This window comes from Clinocottus analis, unplaced genomic scaffold (assembly GCF_023055335.1).
Source record: "Clinocottus analis isolate CAN_PGR_092001 unplaced genomic scaffold, fCliAna1.0.p SCAF_3, whole genome shotgun sequence".
Taxonomy (NCBI): Eukaryota; Metazoa; Chordata; class Actinopteri; order Perciformes; family Cottidae; genus Clinocottus; species Clinocottus analis.
This window is the reverse complement of record NW_027176042.1, coordinates 13,781,147-13,809,143: the sequence shown is the minus strand read 5'-3', so window position 1 is coordinate 13,809,143 and position 27,997 is coordinate 13,781,147. Positions and strand designations below refer to the sequence as shown.

At 41.1% G+C, this 27,997-nt stretch overlaps 5 protein-coding genes across 5 annotated transcripts; 4 read left to right on the top strand and 1 right to left on the bottom strand.

Moving 5' to 3' along the window:
* Window positions 1-29: 29 nt before the first annotated feature.
* zgc:112334 (uncharacterized protein LOC619199 homolog) lies at window positions 30-2,767 on the top strand. The gene is made up of 11 exons (XM_068593898.1): window positions 30-71; window positions 417-524; window positions 622-718; window positions 815-952; window positions 1,036-1,234; window positions 1,340-1,471; window positions 1,691-1,790; window positions 1,900-2,071; window positions 2,218-2,362; window positions 2,459-2,513; window positions 2,621-2,767. The coding sequence occupies exons 1-11, from the start codon at window positions 30-32 to the stop codon at window positions 2,765-2,767; spliced, it is 1,335 nt and encodes a 444-aa protein (XP_068449999.1).
* On the bottom strand, window positions 1,765-7,321 carry ndufaf3 (NADH:ubiquinone oxidoreductase complex assembly factor). The gene is made up of 5 exons (XM_068593900.1): window positions 7,192-7,321; window positions 4,879-5,074; window positions 4,717-4,783; window positions 4,355-4,455; window positions 1,765-4,208 (listed from the first exon to the last, which is right to left on the bottom strand). Exons 1-5 carry the CDS (start codon window positions 7,278-7,280, stop codon window positions 4,101-4,103), a joined length of 561 nt encoding a protein of 186 aa, XP_068450001.1. The 5' UTR covers window positions 7,281-7,321; the 3' UTR covers window positions 1,765-4,100.
* Window positions 7,322-8,353: 1,032 nt separating this feature from the next.
* nckipsd (NCK interacting protein with SH3 domain) lies at window positions 8,354-17,477 on the top strand. Its single transcript, XM_068593937.1, has 13 exons — window positions 8,354-8,705; window positions 9,581-9,693; window positions 9,772-9,982; window positions 10,594-10,669; window positions 10,868-11,415; window positions 12,004-12,174; window positions 13,555-13,641; window positions 14,055-14,193; window positions 14,274-14,354; window positions 14,625-14,753; window positions 15,164-15,253; window positions 15,346-15,518; window positions 15,787-17,477. The coding sequence occupies exons 1-13, from the start codon at window positions 8,535-8,537 to the stop codon at window positions 16,009-16,011; spliced, it is 2,214 nt and encodes a 737-aa protein (XP_068450038.1). The 5' UTR covers window positions 8,354-8,534; the 3' UTR covers window positions 16,012-17,477.
* Window positions 17,478-17,930: 453 nt separating this feature from the next.
* Window positions 17,931-23,121, top strand: slc25a20 (solute carrier family 25 member 20). The gene is made up of 10 exons (XM_068593940.1): window positions 17,931-18,020; window positions 18,110-18,219; window positions 19,065-19,157; window positions 19,254-19,381; window positions 19,473-19,563; window positions 19,664-19,781; window positions 20,637-20,709; window positions 20,801-20,910; window positions 21,413-21,537; window positions 22,410-23,121. Exons 2-10 carry the CDS (start codon window positions 18,115-18,117, stop codon window positions 22,470-22,472), a joined length of 906 nt encoding a protein of 301 aa, XP_068450041.1. The 5' UTR covers window positions 17,931-18,020; window positions 18,110-18,114; the 3' UTR covers window positions 22,473-23,121.
* Window positions 23,122-23,671: 550 nt separating this feature from the next.
* prkar2ab (protein kinase, cAMP-dependent, regulatory, type II, alpha, B) lies at window positions 23,672-27,182 on the top strand. Its single transcript, XM_068593938.1, has 10 exons — window positions 23,672-23,918; window positions 24,327-24,362; window positions 24,447-24,586; window positions 25,123-25,229; window positions 25,328-25,481; window positions 25,566-25,667; window positions 25,763-25,837; window positions 25,926-25,991; window positions 26,144-26,282; window positions 27,067-27,182. The coding sequence occupies exons 1-10, from the start codon at window positions 23,672-23,674 to the stop codon at window positions 27,180-27,182; spliced, it is 1,182 nt and encodes a 393-aa protein (XP_068450039.1).
* The last annotated feature ends 815 nt before the right edge of the window (window positions 27,183-27,997 follow it).

The window sequence follows — 27,997 nt, the reverse complement described above, 5'->3', positions numbered from 1 at the left end:
TGAGGCAGCCAGGTGGAGAGGCGGTTAGGATGGAGGAATATGATATTATTGTGCTTGGAACTGGACTTAAGGTAAGACAAATTAATTGTAAGATATGCACGACATGAAGGAAATTACAACCGTTATTACTTACATTACGATTCGCATTTTGTATTGAGAATCTAAAGATATTCTGTATAAGATAATCCTTTATTAGCCAAGCAGTGGGGAAATCTTTCATGTGTTCCCTGAACTATTTCTTCTCTTTAATGCTACATACCATAAGTGGTGGTAAAGTTGGTTCATGAGTAAAATGGTTGTACTTGTACTGATCATTCTCTTCTGAGCTCCTGTTATCTGTTAATTGGATTCACATTAATTAAATGATGTCATTATGTGATGCATTGTGTCTCTAACTGCTTCACTCTCTCTCTCAGGAATGTATTCTGTCTGGTTTATTGTCTCAAAGTGGGAAAAAGGTTCTTCACATTGACAGAAATCCTTACTATGGAGGCGAGAGTGCATCCATTTCTCCCCTTGAGGAGGTTTGTTCACAAACACACAAACATCAGCCAACATCCTCCATTTGACAAAGCTGCTGCTACATCGTTTGTCATGTTTATTATTCTTCTACATTCACAGATGTTCAAGAAGTTTAAGGTTTCAGGACCTGCTAAGTCTATGGACCGCGGAAAAGAGTGGAACATCGACCTTATCCCCAAATTCTTTCTCGCCAATGGTAAGAGCAAAGTGCATGAGAACTTGTGATTGTGTAATATTGTTGTATAAAACAGCGCAGTTATTTTCTGTACCCTCTGCTGTGTTTTTGCATTAGGCGAGCTGGTGAAGATCTTGGTGCACACTGAGGTTACTCGATATCTGGACTTCAAAGTTGTTGACGGCAGCTATGTATACAAAGCCGGCAAAGTGCACAAAGTCCCCGGCACAGAGGAGGATGCCATGCATTCTTCAGGTGATGAACCTGAAGAATGATTAATGCACAATAATTAATCAGAACTTCCTTTAATGGCATTCCATACAATATTTCTGTTTCAGATCTGATGGGCATGTTTGACAAGAGAAGGTTCAAGAAGCTGCTGCTCTTTGCCCTGAACTTTGATGTGAGAAACTCTCGGACCTGCCAGGATGTGGATCCTAACAAGATGACCACACGGGACCTTTTCTGCCGCTTCGACCTGGGGCTAGACGTCATGGAGTTCACCGGTCACGCCATAGCCTTACACAGCACTGAGAGGTCAGTCACTAGAAGGATCTGCATGAACCGGAAAGAAGAAAAAAAACGATGATAGGTGACTAAACCCTTCCTGATTTGATTTACTGTCTCCTGGGGTACCTGCAGCTACCTGGACCAGCCGTGTGGGGAAACCATCAGACGGATCAAGCTGTACTCTGAGTCTCTGTCCCGCCACAACTCCAGTCCATACCTCTACCCTGTGTACGGGCTGGGAGAACTACCACAAGGATTTGCCAGGTTTTTAAAATAATTAATTAGATTTCTCCATAAAAAGTTCCAGTTTGCCTTCTCATTACATTTAGTGCAGTGTAATCAACATCCAGTAGGAAACATGGTGTGGAGTTCTGCATAGTGAAAACAATGTCATGATGTAAATAAATGTCAGAAGATGGCCTTCTAGGTGTTTTTAATCACAATCCGGAGTCATATTAGCCAACCTGAATATGTGTGTTTCAGACTGAGTGCAGAGTACGGAGGAACTTTCCTCTTGAACAGGAAAGTGGATGAGCTTGTGATGGACAATGGCAAAGTGAAAGCTGTGAAGTCTGAGGGGAAGGCAAGTGTGTGTTCATGTGAAGGATAGGTAGAGAAGTTGGGATTTTGGAGAAAATGTCCAGTAGTCCAATTGTGCACTGAGTGATTTTATCTTGTGGTCTCTTTAACAGCTGTTCCACTGTAAACAGCTCATCTGTGACCCCAGCTACGTTCCTAATCGAGTGAGGAAAGTGGGGCGCGTGATTAGAGTCATCTGTTTATTAAATCATCCAGTTAAAAACACCCACGAGGCACACTCCTGTCAAATCATCATCCCTCAAAATCAACTCAGCAGGAAATCTGGTATTTGGCCTACTTTTATTTTTTCTACTGTAGCATGAAAAGTAAATCATGTATTCAAGTACATGTGTATTGCAGTACAGTTTCTTTGTAAATAAATGATTGTGGTAAACTTTGTCTCTGGAAACCCCTTCTGTTTCTGCATGCAGACATTTACATATCCGTGGTGTCCTATGTCCACAACGTGGCTGCAGACGGGATGTACATCGCCACAGTGAGCACGACTGCAGAAACCAGCAACCCAGAGATAGAAGTTCAACCAGGGCTGGAGCTTCTGGAGCCCATCATGCAAAAGTTTGTGACACGTTTCAAGCTTTAATGCCATTGTTTACTGTTTATTTTTTCATTTACAATATTTTAATGATGTTATTTCCTCTCACCTGAATCTAGATTTGTTTCAATCAGCCACATGCTAGTTCCCAATGAAGATGGAAAAAAGAGTCAGGTAATAAGGACATTTCTGTGCAAAAAATAAATGAAATGAGGTTAAATGAAGTGTGTTAGTTCCAGCACGGGTTCAATGATGTCTCCTCACTCCTCTGTCTTCATTAGATATTTGTGTCCCGCTCATATGATGCATTAAACCACTTTGAGGCTGAATGTGAGGACATCAAAGACATGTACCACCGGATAACAGGAGCAGAGCTCAGCTTCGGAGGATCACAGAGACACCAGTCCCACAACTCTGATGATGACTGAGAGAGAAGTTTAGCGTCAAGACCAAATAATTAAATGGCTGATAGGCCATAGTAACAGTATGGAGTATTATCCCAGCTGTGATGCAGAGGGTGTGTTATGTAGCATGCAGAGTGAATAGTGTGTTTAGTGTGTAAATGTCGTGTGTCTACATGTCTTGCCATTTCTCCCTTTTGTGAGATTTTGTAAACCACTAACAAGTTTTAAAAAAAAACATCTTTTTCTTTTGTCCTTTCAAGTTTCAATCATTGTGGGGGGGCTATGTAACAACCAATACAACAGTTTTCGCTCCCAAGTAAAATCTGAGCAAGCTTAATTTTTATGTAATTGAAATTCTTATTTGATTTGTCTCAAAATTAGTAAATTTTTAAATATTATAAAACCTTATTAATTAACAGACATATTGGCAGAAATTTACAGAACTTATTACTTTAGTAAAAACAGCTTCATATTCAATACACAATTATTAACGCGTCATTGTATTTAACTAAACAGCACATTTCTAACTGAAACCAGTTTTTTAGAATCATTTGATTCCTTCAAGCACCAGTCCGTGGCAACAAATCTCGGCAGTAGCAGGTGAAAGTAATCATGCAGCGTGTGAACGACAGGGATTTAAATATGTCTGACTGACGCTGGCTAGGTGGCCCAGAGACAGGCGATTAAGAGATGAATCCCAGTGATGTGTAGAGGATTTGTGGATTCTCTTATCTACGGGAGCTTATGTGTGAGGAGGACAAAGCCTCTGAATGTTGTCATGTGCTGCACACAGGCTGCTTGTTGCTGAAGGCAGAGGGTGGACTGCCGCAGAGTAAAGAGGCTTATCCATATGAACGACAGCCACCAACAACACCTCAGGAGGAGGGCAGGAACATATTCATACATAAAGATTTTTATTTAATTTTTCACATATAAATCGCTTTCATCTACTGCACAGACAATAGCGACTCTCCCTTGTGTCTTTTAAAATAAATATTTTGTATTCCTGGAAAACACATTAAATTCATGACAATTGAGCTGTTTGTTGCATGTAAAGCTTTAAATATATATTTCATACACATAACACAGTATTTCTAAACAAGAACACTGTTTACACTGTCTCTGAGCCATCTCACTGCTCAGATCACTGGGTGACGACAGCAGCTTTTATACCTTCGTCTCCAAAAAAACCCCAATTGTAACCAAATATAGTGATGCTTCAGCGTTGTATCTCAGAGTTTGTTTGTAAGCTTTATGAAGAAGTAGAACAACCATCTCACAGTCCTGGGATTATTCAAAAACCTATCACCTTCATCCACAGAAATCAGTCCTAGTTTCTGTTGACAATGCAAAACACTTATTCTTGTGTTATCTCCAGCGCCGTGCTGACAGGCGGAGGGATCAGACCAGCAGCCACCACCCTCCGCTCACTGGTCATAAAGTTGAAGGTTGCACAGGCATTTGGCTGCAAAACAGCAGAGATAAAAAAAAGGGAAGACAGAACGGTAGGTTAGGGCAGCTCGATGCGTTTTAAACTGTTGTTGGAAGTCGTTCATGTCTTTCAGTCAGGATGAATACGAGCACTTAAATGAGACACGGAGCAAACTTTACCGTGTCTTGCACCTCCACGGCGATGCCTTTACGTTTCAGCAGAGCCAGGACTGAAGGGTTAATTCTTTCAACACGTGCACCTGTGCCCAGCACAAGAATCTCTGTAGAACAGCAAGAAAATAGGTCAAATGACAACTAAACTTTATTTTGTTAAATTCACCATAATAAAACCTAAGTGACTGACAAAATCCAGACAAAATAGGGATGACAATGGGGAAAATACTGAATTGTTTGATAAACATGAAAATGATGTGAATCATGTACCACAGTTGCCAAACACAATTTAACATGATTGGGGGCATTGAAGCACCATCATCAAAGAATCATCTTTTTGTATTGTCTTGTCTTTAAGTATGCGTTACCTATTCTTGGTTCAAGCATGTGGAAAAGTGAGATGCTTTCTTCTGTTATGTCTTTATGACTTCCAACCTGCAGAGAGCGAGAGATTTAACATATTAAATACAGATAGTTGTCTGAATTTAAAACAAAGCTATACACAAAGGTACTTTGGATATGGATCTCACATTCCACTGAAGAATAGCAGGAGGCAGCACAGCACAGGGCCCAAACACCTTGTTGCCGTCGATGTTGAATCCTCTGGAGCTGTAGCTGTGGATCATTACCTCGGAGCCCGGCTCCTTCTGCATGACGGACACCGTGGTACGCTGGTACATCTCATCGTCGCTTGGACCCAATCTATGTGCACGACACAGAAATGGGCTGCGACAAAAGACAGGCAACGCAATTAGAATCAATGTCATGTTAACTATACAAATAGGTAATTTCTATTCTTTGTTGTGAGTATTAATAGTGTGAAGAATGCTTATGGTATGAAACAGTCTCTGTAACTATGGATTTATTGCACTGGTCTTATCTCTTAACTCTTTACACAAAAAAAGGAGGCTGCACTGCAGAACATTTGCTACGTGGCCCAGTTTCAAAGCCAAAAAGATGCAATGCCAACATACTGAAAGAGATGACAGCCAAAAGCTTTAGGCCTGTTCCTGCAAATATAGGCACCCAAGAAACAAACATTTCTGCTCTTCTAAAGAAGTGCAGCTAATTTTAGCCTGTTCTTACTTTTGCTTGCGAACTGTGACAAAAATCTGAGTACAGCAACCTAATGTTTTTGAGATGTAAAGTACTTTCTTGTCGACCGCTGCCTCGTCAGCTGCTTTCTAAGGCAGCTGAGCAAAGGACTTATGAGGGCACCGGACTGAATGTGACTAATGAGAAACTGTCTGGTGGGCAAATGAGCTTGATGCTTGTTCCTGATTGGAATTTTGGAGTTGTAATATCAAGGGGAAAAAAGCATAAACATAAAAAAAAAAAGCAGCAATGAATTGTTGATTTGGTTTTCCAGTTGTTGCCAATTTCAAGTTGGCAACAACTGGAAAACGAAACTTCATGATAGCAAAAAGTAATATCATGTTTTTGTTCATCTCGCTCGTAAATATACACTGCTTAGTTTAAGACTTTATGTATGTTCCAGTGTTCATATATTGGATGCCTGGGTACACCTGTAGCATCAAGGAATAGATCTTATACTCCAGCTGTAAGAACAGGCTACTAGAAGAGTTGGAGAAAGACTACCAACTGGAAGTCACAATGTTTAAAATTATGCTTGGATAGATGGACGGACTACTTTATCTCACTCCGAGGGGGGGGGGGGGGGGGGGGGATTCTCATGTCACACATTGGGGCAAAAAGGATGCAATTCAAGCTTCTAACTATTGATGAACAGGATGTCAAGAATGTTTGCTCCCTTGACTTAACAGGTTCGTTCGAGATGAACCAGTTCTGCGCAGTATCGCTCGGCGGCGATCGGCACGCAATGCATGCCGGTTTGTGTCCGACTTGCTCCCGGCTGGCTCTGACGTCATGCACACGTGATCAACGATACTCTCACGAGAGCAAGGCGGCCGTCGATTTTTAGAGCTAGGCGCTGCAGCAGCTCTCCACCGCCTGCCTGGCCCAGTGCATGATGGGAAACGCCTGGCTGTCGCCACATCAGAGAGCTGATTGGCTCTTAGATCTGACAGCAAACACCACGTGTCGTAGAAGATCCTTATTTTATGTGTAGTTGTAATACTTAACGCTCGATTGTTGACTATTAGTTTCAGGTTTAATATAAAAACATTTTGTGTGGTTTATAATACAAAATCGTATTTATACAACATATATCAAAACCAGTAGTAATGTATTTCACAGCGCTCTCGCGCTCGCTCTCTCTCTCTCTCTCTCTCTCTCTCTCTCTCTCTCTCTCTCTCTCTCTCTCTCTCTCTCTCTCTCTCTCTCTCTCTCTCTCTCTCTCTCTCTCTCTCTCTCTCTCTCTCTCTCTCTCTCTCTCTCCTTCTCTCTCTCTCTCTCTCTCCTTCTCTCTCTCTCTCTCTCTCTCTCTCTCTCTCTCTCCCCAAACGTGATCTGTAAAGTACAAGATCGGCACTAACAGGAAGTCGTTTATTTCTTCCTGTTAATACTTTGAAGGCAGCTGAAAACTGTCCGACTTGATCGCAGTTTTTTGTCACCGCAGCGGTGAGAAGCAGCTCTAACGGACAAGCACATGATTGTAATTGTGAGAATAATGCTACAGATGATATGTCTCTCGAGCAGTACTGCCTCTGTTGAATACACATTGTATGTATTTAAGCATGTCCAACTCCTGTAAAAGTGGAGTTATTTCATATCAATAACATGACTTTCCAATGTCCTCGTCTGCAGACAGAGGTGAGAAAAGCCAAACGGGCCAGTTGCTTAAGCGGGTTTAAATGACCCCTCAATGGGGTTGAATATGTAGTTTAATACATCACAACACTGGAGGTGATAAACTACAATACCTTGAGAAAGCGGCTCGGGCTCTGGACGAGAAGAGAAACCCATGTGTGGCTCTCTGGAGGAGCAATCTGGTGCACACTGCACTGGCCATGTTGATAGATTTTAACACAGGCGGCGGACACAGTTCAGTGTAACACCAGACACTGGCTTCCGGTGTCGCGTAACGCTAAATCGAACATTATTTATTTAAGGTTCAACACACTTTATAAACTGGTCGTTTAATTTTGAATAACATGTGTTCGCCATGGATATGTGCACTTTGTCTTATTAAATAAAATAATGTCTCAAAACTGACATCTAGTCGGTGTTTATTAAAGCCAAGACAGCTCAATTTTTAAATCGTTTATCTTTTATATCTGATTTCAGCAGCTGAATGCTCAGCTATTAAAGCAACTGATGTAGCTATGGTGCACATTCAAATGTGGTGACCCTCCACAGTGTTGAAATAACCTACAACAATTATAAATCATACGTTCATACAATTATAGTTATACAAATAGATAACTAAATGCACAGATTCCAGGACTAATGATTAGTTTTTTGAAAACGTTTCAGTTTGGACTCCACAATAATTTATGTGCTGAATCTGAACAACGGTACTCACGGTTGTCTCTCAAAGATCCACCTGATTCAAATATGTATCTTAAAGAGGGTAAATGTAATTTGCACAGGAAAAAAGTGTATAATCCCTCAACAAAAAAAGTATTAATTTTGGCAAATATAAATCATGTTCATACTGTTTACAGATAATGCAATGGGACTCAATGAGCTCCCATTCACTCAATTAAATGCATTGTATAATTCACAATTGTAATCATAGTGAGCTGTGTACTGTTGATCAGTTCAGTAATGAATATGTTTAATTGAGTGGCGTTTGTACTGTAATCAATGGCTGAGATAGAAATACAAGTGAGATAAAAAATATATTTAAATTTAAACTCTAAAGTCATAACACCTTGTATAGCGACATATCTGGTAGCAATAAACTCGTTCAATAAACAAATCAAATGTGCCTTTACGATCCAGGTTTTCAGAATAGGAGGATTATATGTTTTTGACTAAATCGTCTGCAGCTGCAGATGGATCTGCCTTTGATTAACACGTCTGTGGGCGTGTTCACGGGGAAACTGCGCCGCCTGCGGTGTCTTCTGGCAACAGTCACAGGTCAGATGATCCGGAGAGCTACATTGTAAATAGACAGCGACGATCCACCGGGGACATGCCTTCATAGACTCTTTAAATCCCCTCTAACGGAACAGACACTTACCCCTCCGAGACTGCGTATCTCCTCAACCGGTTCTCTGGTGGTTTCGGGTCGTTTCGCGGTTGCAAGTCTTCTTAAAGTATGTACCGGTCTCTCTACGCCTTCCGATCCGCGGAGCCCAACTCGCTGCACTTCGCGGCCGGAGAAAGCTTCCTAATCCTGGAGAGGAGCAACAAACACTGGTGGCTGGGGTCCCGCTGCAGCTCTGGAGAAACCGGCTACATCCCATCATCATACATCGAAAAAATACAGGTAACAACGGTTTGTGTTTTTCTTTTCTTTCTTTTTTTTTTGAATGAATAACAAGCGGTGACCATGTCGCATCCTGTGGTGAAGTGAAATCTGGTGAATGCGTAGTGACGTTGAGGCTTGAATTGATGGGATCGAGAGAGACAGAGCCCATGTAGTAACTGTACTATATGTACTACAGGGCAGGCCACGTTGGAGTTCACTGCTGATTGCTGCACTCTTGCAGAAGAAACCATGAATCATTGCAAAGGTTGCATTGAGCAGAGACATTGCCTTCTGCACTGCAGCTGCTCACTGCGACAGAGAAGAGATAGAAGGAAGGACGTGAGGTATGACAGGATAGGATGATTTAGATTAGGAAACAAGACCCAAGAAGCAAAGACCAGCAAGACAGCGAGCCATTGTTTCTGCTCAAATGTAACTCATCTGCCTCTGTGACTATATCTCTATTATCATTATTATTATTATTATTATTATCATCATTATATAACAATATACATGGAGCTTCCATGAAGCTTTCCTCTCAGACACACCCACATGTGCTCTGCAGTTAGGAGAATCCTTATTCCAAGGGTCCACACAGTGAACTAGTCAGAGCTTGTCTCTCGTGAAACCACACACTGGCAGAATAGGAATGCTCTCTCCTGTTGGTAATGACATCGGCTGTGGAGGTTTAATGAGCCTGAATGTGAGGCCTCACTGAGCACTTGTGTCAGTATTTAAAAGGCTTTTTTTTTGTTTGTTAGATAAGCGCTCTAGTTTGTTTTTGAGTCACACATGTCCCCGAGCCATAAGTATGTTCCATTCTGTTTAAAATTTCATAATTATGTTTGTTAATATTTAATGTTCCCCCTATTTTCTCTTTCATCCTCTTATAGGCTCCAGAGCAGGATGAAGTGTTGCAGTCTATTGACAGAGCAATTGAAGGAGTCCACAACGTGGCCTTAAAAAATGGAGGCAAATACAATCTGGAACAGAGAGATGTTCTCCAGTGAGTTGCAAAGCACATGACAAGATAATATGTTGATTCTAGCCATGTTGTATAAATTATTATTCTCTTCTGTTGCAGAAAATTGATCCATCACAGAAAGGAGACCCTTGAACGACGAAGTTCCTCATCCTCTGGTCACAAACAAGGCCTTCAATCTTCCAGCAGCGAAATATCTCTGAGTCAAACTCCTCCTCCAGCCAACGGCCTTAACCGAGACCACGGACGCCAGGGGAGTGTGCCGTTGTCAGGAAGCGTGGACAACATACAGGCAGAACAGGGCCTTTATCAGGTAACACAGCACGCATTTAAATATGTTATTTGAAGCCCCCAATTAGGTTCACACATGCATACGTGAAATATTAAGAGAGCTTATACTGTATACGTATTTCATACTTAAAAGCAGAAAAAGTTGTCAGCCTACATATTGTCATCGGTCTTTTATGTTTCTGTTTCGCCATTCATATTCCTGTGAAGCACTTCAAACATCTGTTTCGAGGTTGTTTGAAATTGTAACTCATTAAGACTCTGAATGAGAACATGCTTAAGGCTGCCCATTAAACACCACTAATCTACATTAATATCCTAGCTCACAAATCTTTGCAGCGGGGTTCCAGTACCTTTCACAGTTTACATCAGAAAAGGTTTCACCCATGTACAGGTCAAAAACTAAACCCGGCAGGATTAAAACATCTCTTCAGCCTTGACTGATACAACAATAATACTAGGAGTGTTAGATATGTCACAGAATACATCAGGAGAGAGATTAAACCACCCTGACATCTCCCAGCAGGGTTTCTCTCACAGCAGAGACAACATGCTGAAGTTGTCCATAATAGAACAATACACACACACAATATGCCCTCAAATCTGCCTGTATACAAATAATTTCACATCCTGTAGGTGCCTCCTCAAGCTCGACGTGCGGCTCCGATCACCCCGCCTCCCCCTGAGAAACAACGTAACGGCCGGCGTCCAGGTGAGAACTCACAGAGTTGTGCGAAGGACGCATTTTTCCAATCAGTATTCACAATATCAATTACAAGTTTGTTCCAGTCCCATAGATTTCTGCACCATGTTTTTGCAGCTCTGTACTTCACAAACACACTCTATTCTTAGTCGGGTCATTCCTGTTCCCTCTCCTCCCTGTAACTGGAGCTCTCTCTCTCTCCCTCAGCCGAGCCAGAGGTCCCCTCCAGAGTGTCCTCTCTTTCTCCGTCCCCGGCTCCTTCCCTCACGATCAGCACCACCTCTTTAGAGTCTGGCTCCAACCACTCACTGGTCTCCTCTGATGTCAGCTTACCAAGCGTGTCCAGCACCCCCCCTCCTCCTGTGCCGTCACGTGTGAAGCCCGCTGCACCCCCTCCAGACGTGCTTGCCTCCGACTCCCCTTCTCAGCCGGCTCCTGCAAAGAAGAGCCCTGCTCCACAGCCTCCCCATGGCACCCCTTCTCCTGCACAGCCCACTGTGGTGGAGCTGCCGGAAAGTGACTGGCCTGTTGCCCCCCCCTCCATCGCTGAAAGCCCTCCTGGCAGCCCCTCAACTCCCGAGCCAGTTCCCATGACTATCGGGGGTGAGCTGATCGAGCTGGTACGGAAGAACACGGGCCTGAGTTACAAGCTGTCGCGGGTCGCTGTCGGCGTGGTGGTCGGACATCTGCAGACGGCTTTACCTCAAGCCTCCTCTGACTTGGAGCAAGTTCTCCTCTCACTGGTGAAGAGCAAGGTCAGATATGTTTTCATTACATCATGTGGATTCAGAAACCTGCAGCCCCGCCAGCTGAAAGGAGAAGGGCGCTGTCGTTTAGAGTTACAGCTTCTTCTTCTTTTAGCTGACGGTTATCAGAGTCGTTTAGAGACTCAGGAGGACGGTACTCACAGTGTCACTCGCTCATTTTCTAATTTTCTGCTTGACTAAGCTATAAAGGAACTGCTGATTCTTTCCTGGCAGACGTTTCTCTGGCTTATTGTCGGTGTAAGGTGGTCAATAGTGGGTCGTGTGACACGTAACCTCAAACAGCAAAAGCTGAAAGCTGTTGGCTGCATCCTGTACTTACATGGTGACACGTGCTCATCCGATTTTAAAGCCTGAATACTTTGTGACGTACTAAAGGTCTTCTCTGTGTGCTTTTAGAGAGGAACAAAACCAAACTGAAGTTTGTAGCTCTGATATCTTTCCGGCCCGTATATGTTATCTTTTAATACTTAAACAAAATATTTACAGAGAATAGCCTCTTCTGACGGATTTTCCTCCGTACTGGTATTTCAAGTTGTAGCAGAATAAGGTGTGTCATGGTGTTTTCTGTCTCTGTAGGATTTGAGTGCAGCGCTGCCGCAGGGTCAGGTGTGTCACGATGAACAGAGGCTGGAGGTGATCTTCAGCGACCTCGCCCGACACCGGGACGATTCTCAGCAGCGTAGCTGGGCGCTTCACGAAGACCACGCGCTCATCGCCTGCTACCTCGAGGAGCTGCTGAAGATACTGGTACGATGTAGTGGCCGCGTTCCCGCTTATTCCTCGAGATCTTTTGATGAAATGATGATCTGGTATGACAGACAGACGGATCGCATCACACACTAATATGTTCCTCTCTGTGGAAGTCTGTTATCCAACACTCTCAACATTGCCCAACAAACATTTGAAACCATGGGTCCTCTCCAGAGTTCAATCACACACTTTAAACCTTTGCAGGCAAAACAACTAACAAGCACATCGACTTAACAACTGAACCGAACATGTCAACCAGTTTAACGTCAAATTAATATCGCAACAAAACTGAGAGTAGCTTATTAAAAAATATTGTTGTACCTCAACTACCATTTAAACGTTAATATGATCCTGAACATGACTCAGTCCTTTCAGATGGTAATATAGTTAATTCTCAGCCAACGGAAAGCAGGAATATCTTCCAGGACTAAACAAGTTTTTCCACAACATTTTACTTTCAATCATTATCTATTTTCAATGATTGGAAAATTGGTCAACTATTTCCCAATGAAATCTTGAAACAATTCAAGTCTGTAAGAAGATGAAACAGAAGTCCAGTATATATTTTATAGATATGAATGACAGACATGCATAAGTAAGACAGGATGTATTGATAAAGCACCTTTTAAATTAAATTGTACAAAGGGATACAGAGTAAAATATTTAATACGCATTACACCTCTTGAATATCAAACAAACAGGATAGTAACACAAGAACATAAACAGACTAATACAACCAAGTTGTGCTTGTCGCCTCCGCCAACCAGTCAGGTTGCAGTTTACATCCATGTCTGTCAACTGTCCCAGACGGACGTAAAGCCCCAAAACATAACCCCTTGGCCCATTATGTCCATAAGTCAGCTTCTAAACAGACGAGAACGTGTGATCCAAGTATGTAGTACTAACATGCACAGTAATGTAACATGGTTGAATGCAAGTGGGTCAGTTTTCAATAAAAACATATTAAGTCACTAATTCAACACACATAGGAGTTATTGAGTGGACATCACTGGTTTATCCCCATAATGATATAAAAAGTTTTCTCTCGTAATGAATCTCGGATGTGACCACGGGACCCGTCCAGCTGTCGTGTGGTAAATACCAGACGTGTTTGATGGGATCAGAGCAGCTTAGACGACTTTACAAATCCAACCGTGTGTTTAAAGACTGAGTATGAAAAAGCTTCAGGCTGCCAAATATTCTTTGTTGGCAGTTTGTCCCGAACGTCGGCGATGAAACGTCCAAATGCGTCAATGGGCTACATAATCCTCCACTGGCGTGTCCGAGGACCACGACTGTCGCATAGATTACAAAGTTATGATGTTACGATGTTATTATGTCGTCGCTTCTACAACTAACAACAGTTGTATGTTTTAGACTGATGCAGATCCTGAGGTGTGTAAGAAGATGTGTAAGACCAACCACTACGAGAACGTGTTGTCTCTGGTTTCATATTATCAGATGGTAAGTCATTACAATACATTTTAATAAAAAAAGACTTTCATTTAGAACACCATGAACTTAAAACTAATCTGTATTTGATAAAAACATGAATTTATGAGACTTATAGGGTAAATCGGTCTGTAAAGATGTTGTTCCTCTTATGGTTAAAAGCTTCTTAGTTATTATCAGCATTTTTATATGGTCAGTTTATTTAGAAAGATATCAGCGTGATATTTTTTGGCAAACTTTTTATTTTTATTTTGTCCTTGTAGCTTAGCAACAGTAGGATTACATAATGTACCAAGAGGGAACTAGATGTGAGCCTTGTTGCTCTGAATGTGGAATTACAGGGTTAGTAAGCATGCTGGTGATGTTCAGTGTGTATTCGGTTAGTGCTGGCTCATTGTTATCATCTTTACAATGTGACTGTGCAGGAGCTTCGCGTGTCTTTGCGTTTGCTGCTGCTCAAAGTGTTCGGGGCGATGTGCAGCCTGGACGCTTCTCTCATCTCCACCCTCCTCAACTCCATCCTCCCAATGGAGCTGGCCAGAGACATACAAACTGAAACACAAGGTGGAAACATTTACTTTTCACCTCATCTTGTTCATCTGCAAAGCTATTTATGACTCTTTCTTGGCTATTTCTTTCCTCAGAGCACCAGAAGATGTGTTACACGGCTTTGGTGCTCACTATGATCTTCTCAATGGGCGAACAGGTTCCATATCATCACTACGGTATGGTATATATATATATATATATTTATAATGGTATATAAAACACTGCGGTGTTATATTTTTGGTGGTAGTTAACATGTTTATTGTACCACAGCACATGATGTTATGCACAGATCATCACTGCTGTTCTACCAGAACAGTTTCAACTTCTTTGGACAGGTTATAAACTGTGTTCCTCATCTAAAAGTCTGACATCCATGCATTAAAAGGTGTATAAAGGGATAATGCGTTCTTAATCCAGGACATAATCCGGGCCCTCCCTGCTTTCAGAACACTTGAATGCTGACTTTGTTCAGTTTCTGCTGGGTGTGGTGGAGGACGGACTTCCCTCTGATCCCACAGAGCAGCTGCCTGACATCTTCCTGAACCTCCTGCTGGCCTTCAACCTGCACCTCACAGGTGAGAAACGCCGCCATGGACCATTTACACAGCTGCGTGCGTGCGTGTAATGGAATTAAGGATGGCTGGGCAAGAGTCATTTATAGCATTTTTAATAAATCCAGTTGTTTGAAGGAGATGGTTTCATAGCAATATAAAATAGATACTAGAGAGGGCATTATGACTTGTTTAACTTCCTTATAGTTACAATTTTAAATTGCTTATTTCAAGATTGTTTTAATTTATTAAAATAACATGTTCAATGCAACTTTTATTTCCTAATTATTAAGCATGTGTATTGTTTACACTGACTTCAAAGTGATTGAAGTGATTTTTTAGATGGTTGTGAAAATAAACTCCTGCACAACAGGGACCTACACAGTGTTTACTGTCTTACTGTTGACTTTCTGTCTCTTGTCTGTGTCACCCAGCACCCGGGAGCAATGTGATCATGCAGGAGCTGAGGAAGAAAAATGTCAAGATCCTGTCAGAGAAAGTGCTGCTGCTTCTGAACAGAGGCGGTAAAAAAAACAGTTTGTCAAATTTTCTTATTTTGCATCCACACATTCTGTCTGCTGATTTCATTGCACACTATTTGTCCTCTGCCCTCCAGACGACCCTGTGTGTATGTTCAAACACACACCGCCTGCACCACACTCAGTGCTCAAGTTCCTGCAGGATGTTTTCGCCAGCCAAGAGACCGCTGACATCTTCTACCGTACTGACATGATGGTGATGATTGACATCGCTGTTCGACAAATATCTGACCTTTCACCTGGAGACAAGGTGAGATCTGGACACAACGCACAGCTACTGACTGTTCTCAGGCTTTAGAGGAACAGTTGCACATTTTGGGAAACACTCTTTTTTGCTTTTCTTGTATTATTATAGTATTTAATGGACAGATATGAGATAGGAACAGATGTAGTCATCCAACTCTCGGCAAGAAAGCGGTTTTCCTAAAATGTGAAACCATTTGTTTAATCATACCGGCTTATCCAAAAGCTTTTAATCAAGTCTGATTATAATCTCCTCTCTTGCCCTCCCCATGAAGCTGAGGATGGAGTATCTCTCCCTCATGCACTCCATAATACGCTCGACGGACTACCTCGAGCACCAGCACCGCCTGTCGGACCTTCAGGGGGTGATGCAGAGGATTCTCAGGGAGGAGGAGGACGCAGGAGAGGAGGAAGGGTGCGCTACAGCGAAACAGATGGATAAGCTAATTGTACAGCAGATCTACAAGGAGTTCCCACAGATCAGTGAGAACCAGGACTAACCATATCAGTACCATACTAACGCACTGTAATCTGCTACTCTCTACCAATGGGAGCTACAATAAATGTATTCTGTACCAGCCAGTGCTGAGAGAAGCTAATCAGTTTTGCCAATGTTTTCATGGACTTGAAGTCCAGGCTGCAGCATGCATGTGATGTTGATATCAGAAAGATGTTCTGTCTTTCACATCTTCTCCCATCTCAAGTGAATTTTATTTGAAAAGGAAGTGGGATTTTTTTTTTCTGGTGTCAAAAACCTTTTCTGCACAAAAACCTGTGAGGTTTAGTTTCAGATTAAAAATAGCCAAAATAAAGGCCAAACACTGGAGCTGTTTCACATTGAATTCCTAGCAATAATTACCCTAAACTCATACAATAACTGTATGCACTTATAGTATTTAAAACCCCAACTAAATTGTATTCTAACCAAAATATGTTTAACCAAATTGATTTTAAAATACAATCAAATATTTTGAATTAAAAAAAAGACAGATTTGAAGTCATGTTACAGATGAAAGTGCCATTATTTGAACTGTTGTGAGAATATGTTATGTGCTTCCCTTGTAGTGGGACCAAACTACTGTGTGTAACTGCATGCATTGTTTTTCTTAACAGAGTATACTACTCTTAAAACTGACTTCCTCTTTCATTCACCCTTCATTCATTAGAATTTAAGTTGAGTAGAACGAGTTGAACAAGTTTACTATTCTAGTGAGAGAAAAGCACACTGACTCGTGTGTTATCAATACGAAGCTTTGAGCTGAGTTACTTGCTGCTACATATCGAGTCTTTCCTGTGGCTCCGTCTGCAGTTTTCTCAGTCTGGTACTTTTGTCTCTTTACTGGTTATCAAACAATGTGATGATCGCTCTGTATTATGCAAAACTCACAGATTAATGTCTGTATGTTGGATTCGCATTCAAACTAATTGTGCTGCAATAAGGCTTTCCATAGAAACTTGCAATATAGCTGAAATATACCAATAGTCTTGGCTGATGTGAGCTGTCGCTTTCTGGACATAATAATAACTGCAGTTATTATGACCTAAGATGATACATTATTCAGTGTTGTTGATTTCCAGTTATTATATGATGCACCGACTGAAAATCAAGCCAATGGAGTTGAAATACAGGGCATTTTGTTCTCTCCTCGTCATTATAATACTTTAAGCAACTTGTACCTTTCCTTGTTTCTTCCCAATGATGTAGTGATTGATGTTCTTCCATCTTACACTTTAATGTATCTGTTTTTGTCCCTGGAAGGGCTATCTCGTATGGAGATGGTAAAGGCAATCCAGAAGTGATAACAGTTTTTAGTTAATGTCCGAGTGTTTGTTCATTAATTATTTGTGTGTCTGTTTACAATGCGTGTGAGAGAGGTGAGGGTCCCTTCTTTCCATGATTAACATAGTCTGCAAAAGTGCAATGACAGTGTTATAATAAAACTAATAAAGCTATATTTTAACAGTGGGAGTGGTTGGATTGTTTGATTTTTTTTTACAGTACATTTTTTATAGATTACTCATTAAAACATAAATTCAGAGTTTTTGTGAACATTTTGGTCACACTGTAACAATCACGACACAACAAAACCACCAGGAGTGAGACATAAGCAGCTGAGTTAAACCGTCTTGTTTTAATTGTTTTAATTACTCTTATTCTTCTGTTCTTCCTTTAAATATACACCAATATGGATGCACAAAGGAATACAAAACAATAATACAGTAATACTTTTGATATGGAATAATTTTTTCCCATAAACAGAGAATTTATCAGTTGTATTTTTTAATTAATCTTACACAAAGTTGGCTTAAAATGTCATATTAGCACATGCTTGAATTGATGCAATGACACACATCAGTGTCAGTTTCCACTCGGACGCCAAACAGGAGCGCACCAGAGTGCAGCGGTGTCGCAGTCCAACCGCTCCGGCTGAACAAGTGGGTGAAAGGTCCTCTACAGTCAGGAGTGACAGGGCGCACAAACATACCTCACATAAACACCGCCGACTAGGTAAGATGTTGTTTCTTGTCTTTAAAAAAAATATCCGTGTGTTTGCATTCATTTTCGGTTTGGCTTTCATTCAGTTTGTTTTGTTTCAGCGAAAATGTCAAAACAGCAGCAGCAGATCAGTCCGATGAAGAACTTCTTCGCAGGAGGGTTCGGAGGCGTTTGCCTCGTCTTCACGGGACATCCACTCGACACCATTAAGGTGATTATTGTCGCGTGTGTCTCACCTTCAGGATGCTCTGAGTAAACCACACCGAGAGCTGACCAGTGACACTGCAGACAATGGAGCCAGAGAAGCAAATGTCAATCAGATATCACACACTTGTGTAGTTAAATATGAATGCTGCTGCAGAAAGCTCAGCGCACCTTTGACCCACAGTCACCCTGTTACATGACTCTGCACAGACGGATATCTCACCTGAATGCATCAACTCTGTTCTTCATTATCACTGGTTTAGATTTACAGCGATTAGCTTCGTACTCTTTAACAGAGCTACACGGATCCATCAGACAATTGGACAATATTAGCTTACGCCAGCTGTATCTGTGTTTTTGTTGTGTGGAAGAAACTGCAGTTGAGAAAGGCCTTAGATATATAGTTGAGGTCATTTCTAACAAGTTTTGTCTCATGCTCAAGTCACACCACTGTCACAATTCTTTTAAACCGGCATTTGTTTTGGCGACTTGTGAGTGGAGTAAGTTATAAACGCAGCACAACATATTATCAACAGTCGGTATAAAATAACAAAAAAATCAAGGCAAACAGTTACCTATTTACACATCCAGCAGACACCGAGCAACATTAGCATTCACTGAGAGTAATGGTTCTGACCACTAGGCACATCAATTTACTCTCTAAATATTGGACTTATTCACAATCTGGCTTGTAGTTGGTGTTCAAACTCATCTCAAGGGTGTCAGGGCTTTTTTTATGGACCTGGCTTTCAGGGTGCACACATAAGTCCATAGGTCCAAATCACTGTTGCTGTGATGCTTGATTCTCTGCGCGTGAAGTCATTACAAACTGCACTCTCCTTCGTCTCTCAGGTGCGTTTACAGACTCAGCCCAAACCGAACCCTGGAGAGAGCCTTTTGTATTCTGGGACCTTTGATTGTCTTAAGAAGAGCGTAGCCAAAGAGGTGAGGGTGAATGCTGCCTTATTATCTGCGACAAATGTAGATAAAATACTTTCTAAAGGAATGCTGAGGTTTCCGTGTCGTCTTCTTCCCTCACAGGGTATAAAAGGACTCTATAAAGGCATGGCGGCCCCCATCATTGGAGTTACACCCATGTTTGCTGTCTGTTTCTTTGGATTTGGAATGGGCAAGAAAATTCAACAGAAAACTCCTGATGATATCCTGACGTAAGGGATTTCCCTACCGTAGATGATCGTACTGTTCATTTAGCTATAACACTCTCAGGGTGATAATAAGTAAGTATGTTGTCTCCTGCAGGTACCCACAGCTGTTTGCTGCAGGGATGTTGTCTGGTGTGTTCACCACAGCCATCATGGCTCCTGGAGAGCGCATCAAATGTCTCCTACAGGTCAGAGGTTAATGTGTTTTACAAAAATTAGGATGTAATCACTGTGTTCTCGGCACTAGTAGATCCATCATGACATCCCCGTGTGTTTCTGTGTGTGCAGATCCAGGCAACAACAGGAGAGGTGAAGTATGCAGGACCCATGGACTGTGTCAAACAGCTGTACAGACAGTTTGGGATTAGAGGAATCTACAAAGGCACCGCGCTGACTCTCATGAGAGGTGCTGCTTTACTCTGATGATAGTAAACCTGAGACCTAGATCACATAATGAGAATAATTCACTTAAAAGCACCCGTGTGAAGTTTTCCTCGAAACAAACAATGTTACTGTTTAAATACTTTGAATCCTACACTTTCCTGTCACTGCATTTGCTGGGACATTTTTGCATTTCTTTGCACGTTTCCACCACCTCCAGATCAGAGCAGCGTGAAACAATCAGCACAAATGTGACCATGTCTGTCCGAAAACAGGAAATCATTCTTCATAATATTTCAAAAACTTCACATTGTACTTTTTTAAAAGGGTTTAGCTGATTTTTTTAGACTTCAAAATATCTTAACAGGTGTTGAATAGAACTACTGCACAAAAAGTAGTTGAAGCCTTTCTGAGCTTTCCTCAAGTGCTTTGACGATTTAACTGCTGACCGACAGACAGCTGCTTGCTTAATAGGACAAGCTGAATGACAATGTAATACAACCCTGTTTATAACAGTGTTTGTAACCTTGAGGAAATGTCTTCAGAGTTTGAGTTAATTTTCATGATGCATACTTATTATTCGACTACAATCCTGTACGGTTGTTTTCACGGTGTGTCAGATGATGGGTCTGGTCTGCTTGTTTTTGTATTAAAAACACATGTAAATGTAGGTCATGTAATTAGATGGACCCTTTAAATTCATGTCAAACCGCTTCGATCCAACCTAATCTGTCAGAATATGTGAAGTATGTTTACATAGAAATATTGGCATGTATACATTTAGTTGCTGATCAGTTCAATGAAGCTGTATTTTATATGATATGGAGGTTGAGGTGCAGCTGAAGCTGCTTTTTTTTTTTTTTTTTTTTTTGTAACTCAGATGTTCCAGCCAGTGGGATGTACTTCACTTCCTATGAGTGGTTAAAGAACCTCCTCACACCAGCAGGAAAAAGGTAAATATTTGTTGTTTCCCAACAGTGTTTACAACTATTTGATTACTATATTGTCCTCTGAGCAGTTGAACATGCCGTCTTCTCCCTGTAGCCATAACGAGCTCAGCGTTCCCAGTGTGCTGTTTGCTGGGGGGATGGCCGGGATCTTTAACTGGGCCGTCGCAATTCCAGCCGACGTACTCAAGTCTCGTTTCCAAACAGGTTTGTTTTTAGATTCTCCAAGTCTGAAAAACATTCTTTCACGGTGTTGGGTGGCTTCCGGTTTTGTTTTGTAGTTTATCCTCTGTGTCTCCGCACTTCCTGCCCCCGTGTGCTTTGTTCCTTATTTTGCATGTCTCCTGATTGTCTGGATGTCGTCACCTGTGCTTCCTCGTTGTTCCCACCTGTGTCTCTTTACCTTCTCCTTGTATTTAAAACCTGTTTGTCTCCGGTCTCCTTGTTGGCTTGTACTGTGTTACACTGTTGTGGGAACTGGGTGTAGATGTCCTGTCATATTTCAGTTTGTGATTACTGTTCAAGTCCCATCTTGATTCCTGTTTTGTTCTTTCGCCTTTTTGTCTGTTTTGAAGCCGGTCGTTGTTTTTTGTTGTAAATAAATATTCTTAGGGCGGTTCTTCTGCGTTTGGGTTCTGCTTCCGACACCTCCCATGACACATTAAAAAAGTTGCCTGTGACTGAGTCTCCTGATGCTTCTCTCCCTCAGCTCCTGAAGGAAAGTATCCCAATGGATTTCGTGACGTTCTGCGGGAGTTGATCAGAGAGGAGGGCGTCGGCTCTTTGTACAAAGGCTTCAACGCTGTCATGCTTAGAGCTTTCCCTGCAAATGCAGTGAGTGTACTACATAGATGCTGCGTTCCAAATCACTCACTGTTTCTATTTTACTTTTGGTACATACTCTGCAAGGTCACCACTAGCACGCAGTAGGCGTTCAGTCGGGACATTTTACTTCCTGGCATTGGACTTTGGACTTTGATCCTCTTGCTCATATATCTGCTGTGCAAAGGACTCTGGGTCTAAAGGAGTGGTAATTCAATGAAAATAATATTTTGTATTAGCAGCCACAGGATATGATGGATACTGGAAAATGACATACATCAGTATCACTAAGCTACAGAATGGACTGAGGCCTTTCCAGCTTTAAAGATTAAGACCAAAAAACTAAATTCAATAACGTTGATTCACCAACATACTTAACTATATTATAGGTACTATATGTTACCACCAAAAGCCCCTTTTTCCTTCTCCCTCCGCAACGATTTTAAAATGAATTTAAAAAGCTCATGGAATCAAAAATATGTTTCCAAACCAGTAAGTTTCACCTGAACCCTGATCCGTGCATTACAGCTGCGACAGAGATGCACCAGTATGTTTGTTTGATGTCCTCACAATATACACTGTTTCGTTTTTTTGACTTTTGTTTCGGACAAACAAGCAATTATAAGAGAGCCAACCCATTATGGCCAGTTTTTTACTAATCTGACATCTTACTGAACAAAGACGATACCTCGAAAGTAATCTCAAATAAAAATGTGTTGTCATAAAAATATATTTCACATTGTAATTTCATAATTAAGCTCTGCTTTCATTGAAATAATATTATTGTACCTTTTGTCAAAGAAAAAAAATGTTATTTTAAGATCTGTTTTTTCCAGCATTTCTATACACAAACTAAAGAGTTTTGTCTGTGTGTTCTTTTTCAGGCTTGTTTCTTAGGATTTGAATTTGCAATGAAGTTCCTGAACTGGATGGCACCAAACCTGTGAGGACGTTTCAGCATCACCTCGAATGGGAATCCCAGGAACAGAACTGTTTGATACAAAGCATTAGTAGCGACACACACACACACAGTAAATCACAAAGAGATTTTAACAGTTTCCCAACAATGTGCTTGATTGTCTTTGAAACCTCGTGGTCCTGAGAGTGGACCATTCAGACCTGCGAAGTAAGCAGAGCAGTGATGATGTGATGACTTGGTATCAGTAGACAAACAAACGCACACAAAGTCGAATGTTCACTCTTTTTGTTTTACTTATTTTCTTTTTATTGTGTTATTTTTATATAAGAAAAGAAGTGAAGTGAACATGCCGTGCCTTACCTTTTGTTATCTGCGAGCAGGTGTACATATCAGGGAAAAGGTGATTTATGTTTTACTGCATTTGATCAATCTCTCGGCAATACACATCTTTCAAACTGTCTGCTTCCTGTGAGGTCGCCCTTCCTCCACTCAGTGACCACCAACGCTAGCTCGACGGTCTGTCTGATCATGTGAAATTATGAGAGTACTAATGAGTTTGATTGAATATAACATGAATGTGAAAATGTAAAGAAATTAAAAAAAGAGAATCCATATTTAGTAATGGCATTGTTGTTCACTTTTTTTCTGAATTGTGTATTTTGGGGGAGTTCAAAAATCAAAGAAGCAATGACTCTCCATATGTATTCAAACAGCTGTAACAAACATGTAATAACAGACTGAATTTGAAAGTGGAATTAAGAATTAAGATAAAATAATACACATGCATAGAAGAAGTAGTGAATCTTTAAGATGTAATACATGACAATATCAATTGAGGGTATTTCTATAAATAGCTTTTCTACCTGCAGCATTTAACACTGCAAATCTATTTGAAACTACTTGAACTTTTTTAAAGCTCCATCTCTCGTTTCTTTGCCAAATCATCAAATTCGGAGTTGTAATCCATCGGACAGCCTTTAATTTCATTTGATGTAAAAAAGATCAGGTCAATACTTTCCGACAGGCCGTGCTAAATAAATAAATCAATGAGCTGCTGAAACGTTGGGGAGAGTGGGACGAGAGGAGGGGGAGTCAGTTTGCTCCGCCCAGACGTATGTTCATCAAATCTGTGAAACAAGCTGAGGCTTAGATATTTTAAATCTAAATATTTGGTGTTTAGATTTGCAGTTATTTGTACCTTCAAGCTGTGACCTGTGAACGTGTACGATGAGTAGTGTGGAGATACCAGCTGGGTTGAAAGAGCTGCTGCAGGGATACACAGTCGAAGTGCTTCGCCGCGAGCCGTCGGACTTGGTTGAATTTGCGGTGCAGCATTTTACACGACTTTTGGAGGGCCAAAGAAACGACCCCGGAGCCAAGAAACGCAGCGCCAAACCTGCATGGAAAGTGACCTTTGACACAAAGCCAAACAAGCCCAAAAAGGTGGATGAAGAGAAGGAGGAATACACTGTTAGTGAGTAGTATTACATCCTTTTGCTTTTTTGTCTGCTCCATGTTCTCTGAATTAAAAATGCAACTTTAAGAAATGACACTTTGTGGATGTTTCAAACTTTAAAAGCTTCAGTGTCAAAATAACACAGGACATGGAGAAAATATTGATGCAAAGTTTTGACCTACAAGGTCACATTCAGGCAAACATCCACATGAACAAAATGTTGGCTACAAACATTTGCTCCACTTAAAACTAGCAGATCTTATTACACTGAATAACACACATTAACGCAAGGAATCCTGATGCATGTGAAAAACGCAAAAAAAAATGCACAGATGAGAAGTATGATGAGCTTCGTTATGCTTTAATAGACTTATGAAATCCAATAAAATACTCTCTCTCTCTCTCTCTCTCTCTCTCTCTCTGCAGAGTCCACCACCAGTAAATACATTCGCAGAGCTGCAGGTCAGTAACTGGAACAATATGTGTGATGAATATCAATTAATGTGGACCACTATACAGTATTTTTATTCATTTGTCCCGCTGCAGTTTGTGCAGAGGCGTACAACCCCGATGACGAAGAGGACAACGATGCAGAGCCCCGGGTTGTGCATCCAAAAACGGATGAGCAGCGTCGCAGACTTCAGGAGGCGTGTCGAGACATTCTGCTGTTTAAAACACTGGAGCAGGTACAACACGTGCTGTCCTTTTGACCATGTGTATAAAGTTTTATACACATTTCTGTATATCTATCTTTGTGAAGACACTCATCTTGCGCCTCACCCGAACTGTAACCATCACTAAATACTTAACCTAAACCTTATTATAACCTGAACCATAAAACCCTCAGGAAGGCCTTTGAGGAAGTGAGGAGCCGCAAACAATTTTCTCACTCTGAAGGTCTAAAAGTGAAATTGATCCTCACAATGATAGATAGACACACACACACACACACACACACACACACACACACACACACACACACACACACACACACACACACACAGAGAGAGAGAGACTGAGACAGACAGGCACGCCAGCTGCTCTACAACTTTTCTTCTCCTGTTTGTTCCATTTAAATCCCCTTTATCTTATTTTCATCTTCTATATTAATGCACTATTTTTCAAACTTAACTTGTTTATATGTTTCTCATCTCTTCTTTATGTTACAAGTTGCAAAACGTATGTATATATAATATTATAGTACTATCATAATATATTTCAGGACCAGTTCTCTGAGGTTTTGGACGGCATGTTCGAGGTGTTGGTCAAACCTCAGGAGCACATCATTGACCAAGGAGAAGATGGAGACAATTTCTACGTCATAGAGAAGTGAGTGACATATTGCTAATTGTTTGTATAATATTGTACTGTATAATGTTATATTATATGTCTTATGACTTCTACTGCCCATCTGTGTGTCTTTCAAGGGGTGTGTATGATATTTTTGTGCAGAAGGACAGAGTGAGTGTGTGCGTTGGAAAGTATGACAACAAGGGCAGTTTTGGTGAGCTGGCTCTCATGTACAACACACCGAGAGCTGCTACAATCATTGCAACACAGGAAGGCGCTCTGTGGGGCCTGGTGAGTCCCACAATGCATCAGGTTCTTGAATAAAAATAAGAATTTAAAATAAAACGCAAACTATTATTCTTGTCTGGTGCCCAGGATCGAGCCACATTTCACAGACTGATTGTTAGAAATAATGCGAAGAAGAGGAGGACGTACGAGGCCTTCATTGAGTGTGTTCCTCTTTTGAAGTCTCTTGAGGTTTGTATCTACACGAGATAATATAGTATCTATACACACACACACACACACACACACACACACAGTGTCATCAAGCTTCATTTTCTCTTCACAAGCTTTCTGAGAGGATGAAGATTGCAGATGTTGTGGGAGCACGAGTCTTCAAAGATGGAGAGCGCTTAATAACGCAGGTACAGTGTTGGGACATTGGCTGCTGTATCTTTGTGCGTTAATCAATAACAAGTTAAACTTCATAAATGTTTCTGCTGCTTCCTGCAGGGGGAGGAGGCCGACTGTTTCTACATTGTGGAATCAGGAGAGGTGAAGATAACGATAAAAAGCAAAGTGAGTGGGTCCAATAACATAAATTATTCTATTTTAGTGGCCTCTATGATCATGTATTATCTTATCTGTCAATTTGATGGTTAGTTTTTGCCATTAAGGAAATAGAATATTTAATCTACTAAATGACTCAGATTCCTTTATGTCTGTCCCAGACGAAGGCCGTCCAGCAGGACGACACAGAGGTGGAGGTGGCTCGCTGCTCTAGAGGGCAGTATTTTGGGGAGCTGGCACTGGTCACCAACAAACCTCGTGCAGCATCAGTTTACGCTGTGGGAGAAACCAAATGTTTAGGTAAGAAACTGGTGTTTTTGTCGCTCTTTGATTCCTCATTTTCAGTCAAAGAGACTGGAAACTGGACTGTCGTCGGTCTGTAACGTAGAGGAGGAAGGGGACGAGGAGATTGTGCTGCAGGAACAAGAGCAAACACAGTAACTAATAATCTAAACGCACTCAGTCACCGTTTTATCAGGTTCTCCTAAACGCTCACAACACAAACAGTTCGGGCCCGCAGGCCCAAGAGGCTCAGTAACTCACCAAATATTAACACAAGCAAGGTGTGTGACCATGAGGTTGAACTGGGAGGGAGCCCACACGTTTAGCTCCGCCTCCTGACGGCTAAACATCAGACCATCTCACCACATCAGAGTTCGGCTCCGTCTTCGCCCATAGCAAGACTTTTTACTAGCTATCACTCTCAATTTAAGTGGTAGACAAAGACTAAAGATGTACAGTTTGCAGTGAATTTCAGAGATTACCCCTCGATAGAAGCAGATTAGACAAACTGATTCAATTAATCTGGTTTCCTGTTTTACTCCAATTAAAAACATTCACAAATCTGATGAAACTCATGACTTAAGTATCTGATAAATATTAATATGTTTACCTCCAGTTTGACATTAAAAGGTGTATCATTAAGTATATTTAATGAAACCCGCTCTGTTTACAGAGTTTGTGGTCGACCGCAATAACGCCTTAAATCTTAAACTCTAGTCTGTCTGTTACATGACTGAACATTTATAAACTACACCACTCTGTTAGATATGACCACAATCTTAATTTACTTTCTTTCTTTCAGTAATTGACATCCAGGCTTTTGAGCGTTTGCTGGGACCCTGCATGGACATCATGAAGAGGAACATTTCCCAGTATGAAGAACAGAGGGTGGCACTTTTTGGCTCCAGTGTAGATTGAAACACAAGCACGTACTTTTAAAATAAAGCAGTAATTAAGTACGTAGTGAACTCCCCTAGAAGTAAATTTAAAGCAGAGCCTTACGTTTTATATTCGGCAACATGTATTGAACTCCTAGAATACTGTCAGACTCACAGTTGTCGGTTTTAAATTATGTGAACATTAATAGAGAACCAGAGAAATGTAATTATTTTTGTTGATGCGGTCTCATGCCGAGTCCAGATCCCTTCAGTTTGAGGTTTAGGTGTGTTAAACTCGTAGCAGCCAAAATATCAAGCAGAGCAGGTCAATTCACTTATTTGTAAATCCCTCTGATACATATTCATTATCAAAATTTGTAGACTGGATGAAGGCAATTTATGCATTTTTATGCAGCTCCATATGGAGATAAAAAGAAACTATTTTCTAATTTATATAGTATAGATAAATCTCCCAGACTTTGAGATGTAAAGTCTGGAGTTTCCAGCCTAGTTACTGAACATAAGTTACTGAACCATTAAAATAAATATTAGAATCTGGAACAAATCAATCCGTTTGTTTATGAACAGTTGTTTATGCAACAGAGGCACAGTTTCACTGCCACCGTTTTGTAATCGTTGTTTCCCTGAACATTCATATTAACTTGTCGTTAGTGCTTGTTGGTGATTATCTGATCATACAAAGTGTCGCACCGTTTGGCTTTTGAACTCAAACTGTCAACAACCCTTCTGATGTTAACCTTTGTGTATGGTATAAAATGTAACCTTGTTTTTTAATAACCAGCATGTCTTGAGCATTAAAGCTAGTTCAGCTCAATTAAAGAAATTCTTGCCAAA

Excerpts from the sequence above, each read along its gene's own strand:
- zgc:112334 (XM_068593898.1), top strand. The coding sequence starts at position 30 with ATGGAGGAATATGATATTATTGTGCTTGGAACTGGACTTAAG. Across the intron at positions 1,791-1,899 it reads CTGTGAAGTCTGAGGGGAAG|CTGTTCCACTGTAAACAGCT; the intron begins GCAAGTGTGTGT and ends TCTCTTTAACAG. Across the intron at positions 2,514-2,620 it reads AAGATGGAAAAAAGAGTCAG|ATATTTGTGTCCCGCTCATA; the intron begins GTAATAAGGACA and ends TGTCTTCATTAG.
- nckipsd (XM_068593937.1), top strand. The coding sequence starts at position 8,535 with ATGTACCGGTCTCTCTACGCCTTCCGATCCGCGGAGCCCAACTCGCTG. Across the intron at positions 14,194-14,273 it reads CATACAAACTGAAACACAAG|AGCACCAGAAGATGTGTTAC; the intron begins GTGGAAACATTT and ends TTCTTTCCTCAG. Across the intron at positions 14,355-14,624 it reads GGTTCCATATCATCACTACG|AACACTTGAATGCTGACTTT; the intron begins GTATGGTATATA and ends CCCTGCTTTCAG.
- slc25a20 (XM_068593940.1), top strand. The coding sequence starts at position 18,115 with ATGTCAAAACAGCAGCAGCAGATCAGTCCGATGAAGAACTTCTTCGCA. Across the intron at positions 19,782-20,636 it reads CGCGCTGACTCTCATGAGAG|ATGTTCCAGCCAGTGGGATG; the intron begins GTGCTGCTTTAC and ends TTTGTAACTCAG. Across the intron at positions 21,538-22,409 it reads GAGCTTTCCCTGCAAATGCA|GCTTGTTTCTTAGGATTTGA; the intron begins GTGAGTGTACTA and ends GTTCTTTTTCAG.
- prkar2ab (XM_068593938.1), top strand. The coding sequence starts at position 23,672 with ATGAGTAGTGTGGAGATACCAGCTGGGTTGAAAGAGCTGCTGCAGGGA. Across the intron at positions 23,919-24,326 it reads GAAGGAGGAATACACTGTTA|AGTCCACCACCAGTAAATAC; the intron begins GTGAGTAGTATT and ends CTCTCTCTGCAG. Across the intron at positions 25,482-25,565 it reads AAGGCGCTCTGTGGGGCCTG|GATCGAGCCACATTTCACAG; the intron begins GTGAGTCCCACA and ends TCTGGTGCCCAG.
- ndufaf3 (XM_068593900.1), bottom strand. The coding sequence starts at position 7,280 with ATGGCCAGTGCAGTGTGCACCAGATTGCTCCTCCAGAGAGCCACACAT. Across the intron at positions 4,784-4,878 it reads CTGCTATTCTTCAGTGGAAT|GTTGGAAGTCATAAAGACAT; the intron begins GTGAGATCCATA and ends CGCTCTCTGCAG. Across the intron at positions 4,209-4,354 it reads CCGTGGAGGTGCAAGACACG|CCAAATGCCTGTGCAACCTT; the intron begins GTAAAGTTTGCT and ends GCTGTTTTGCAG.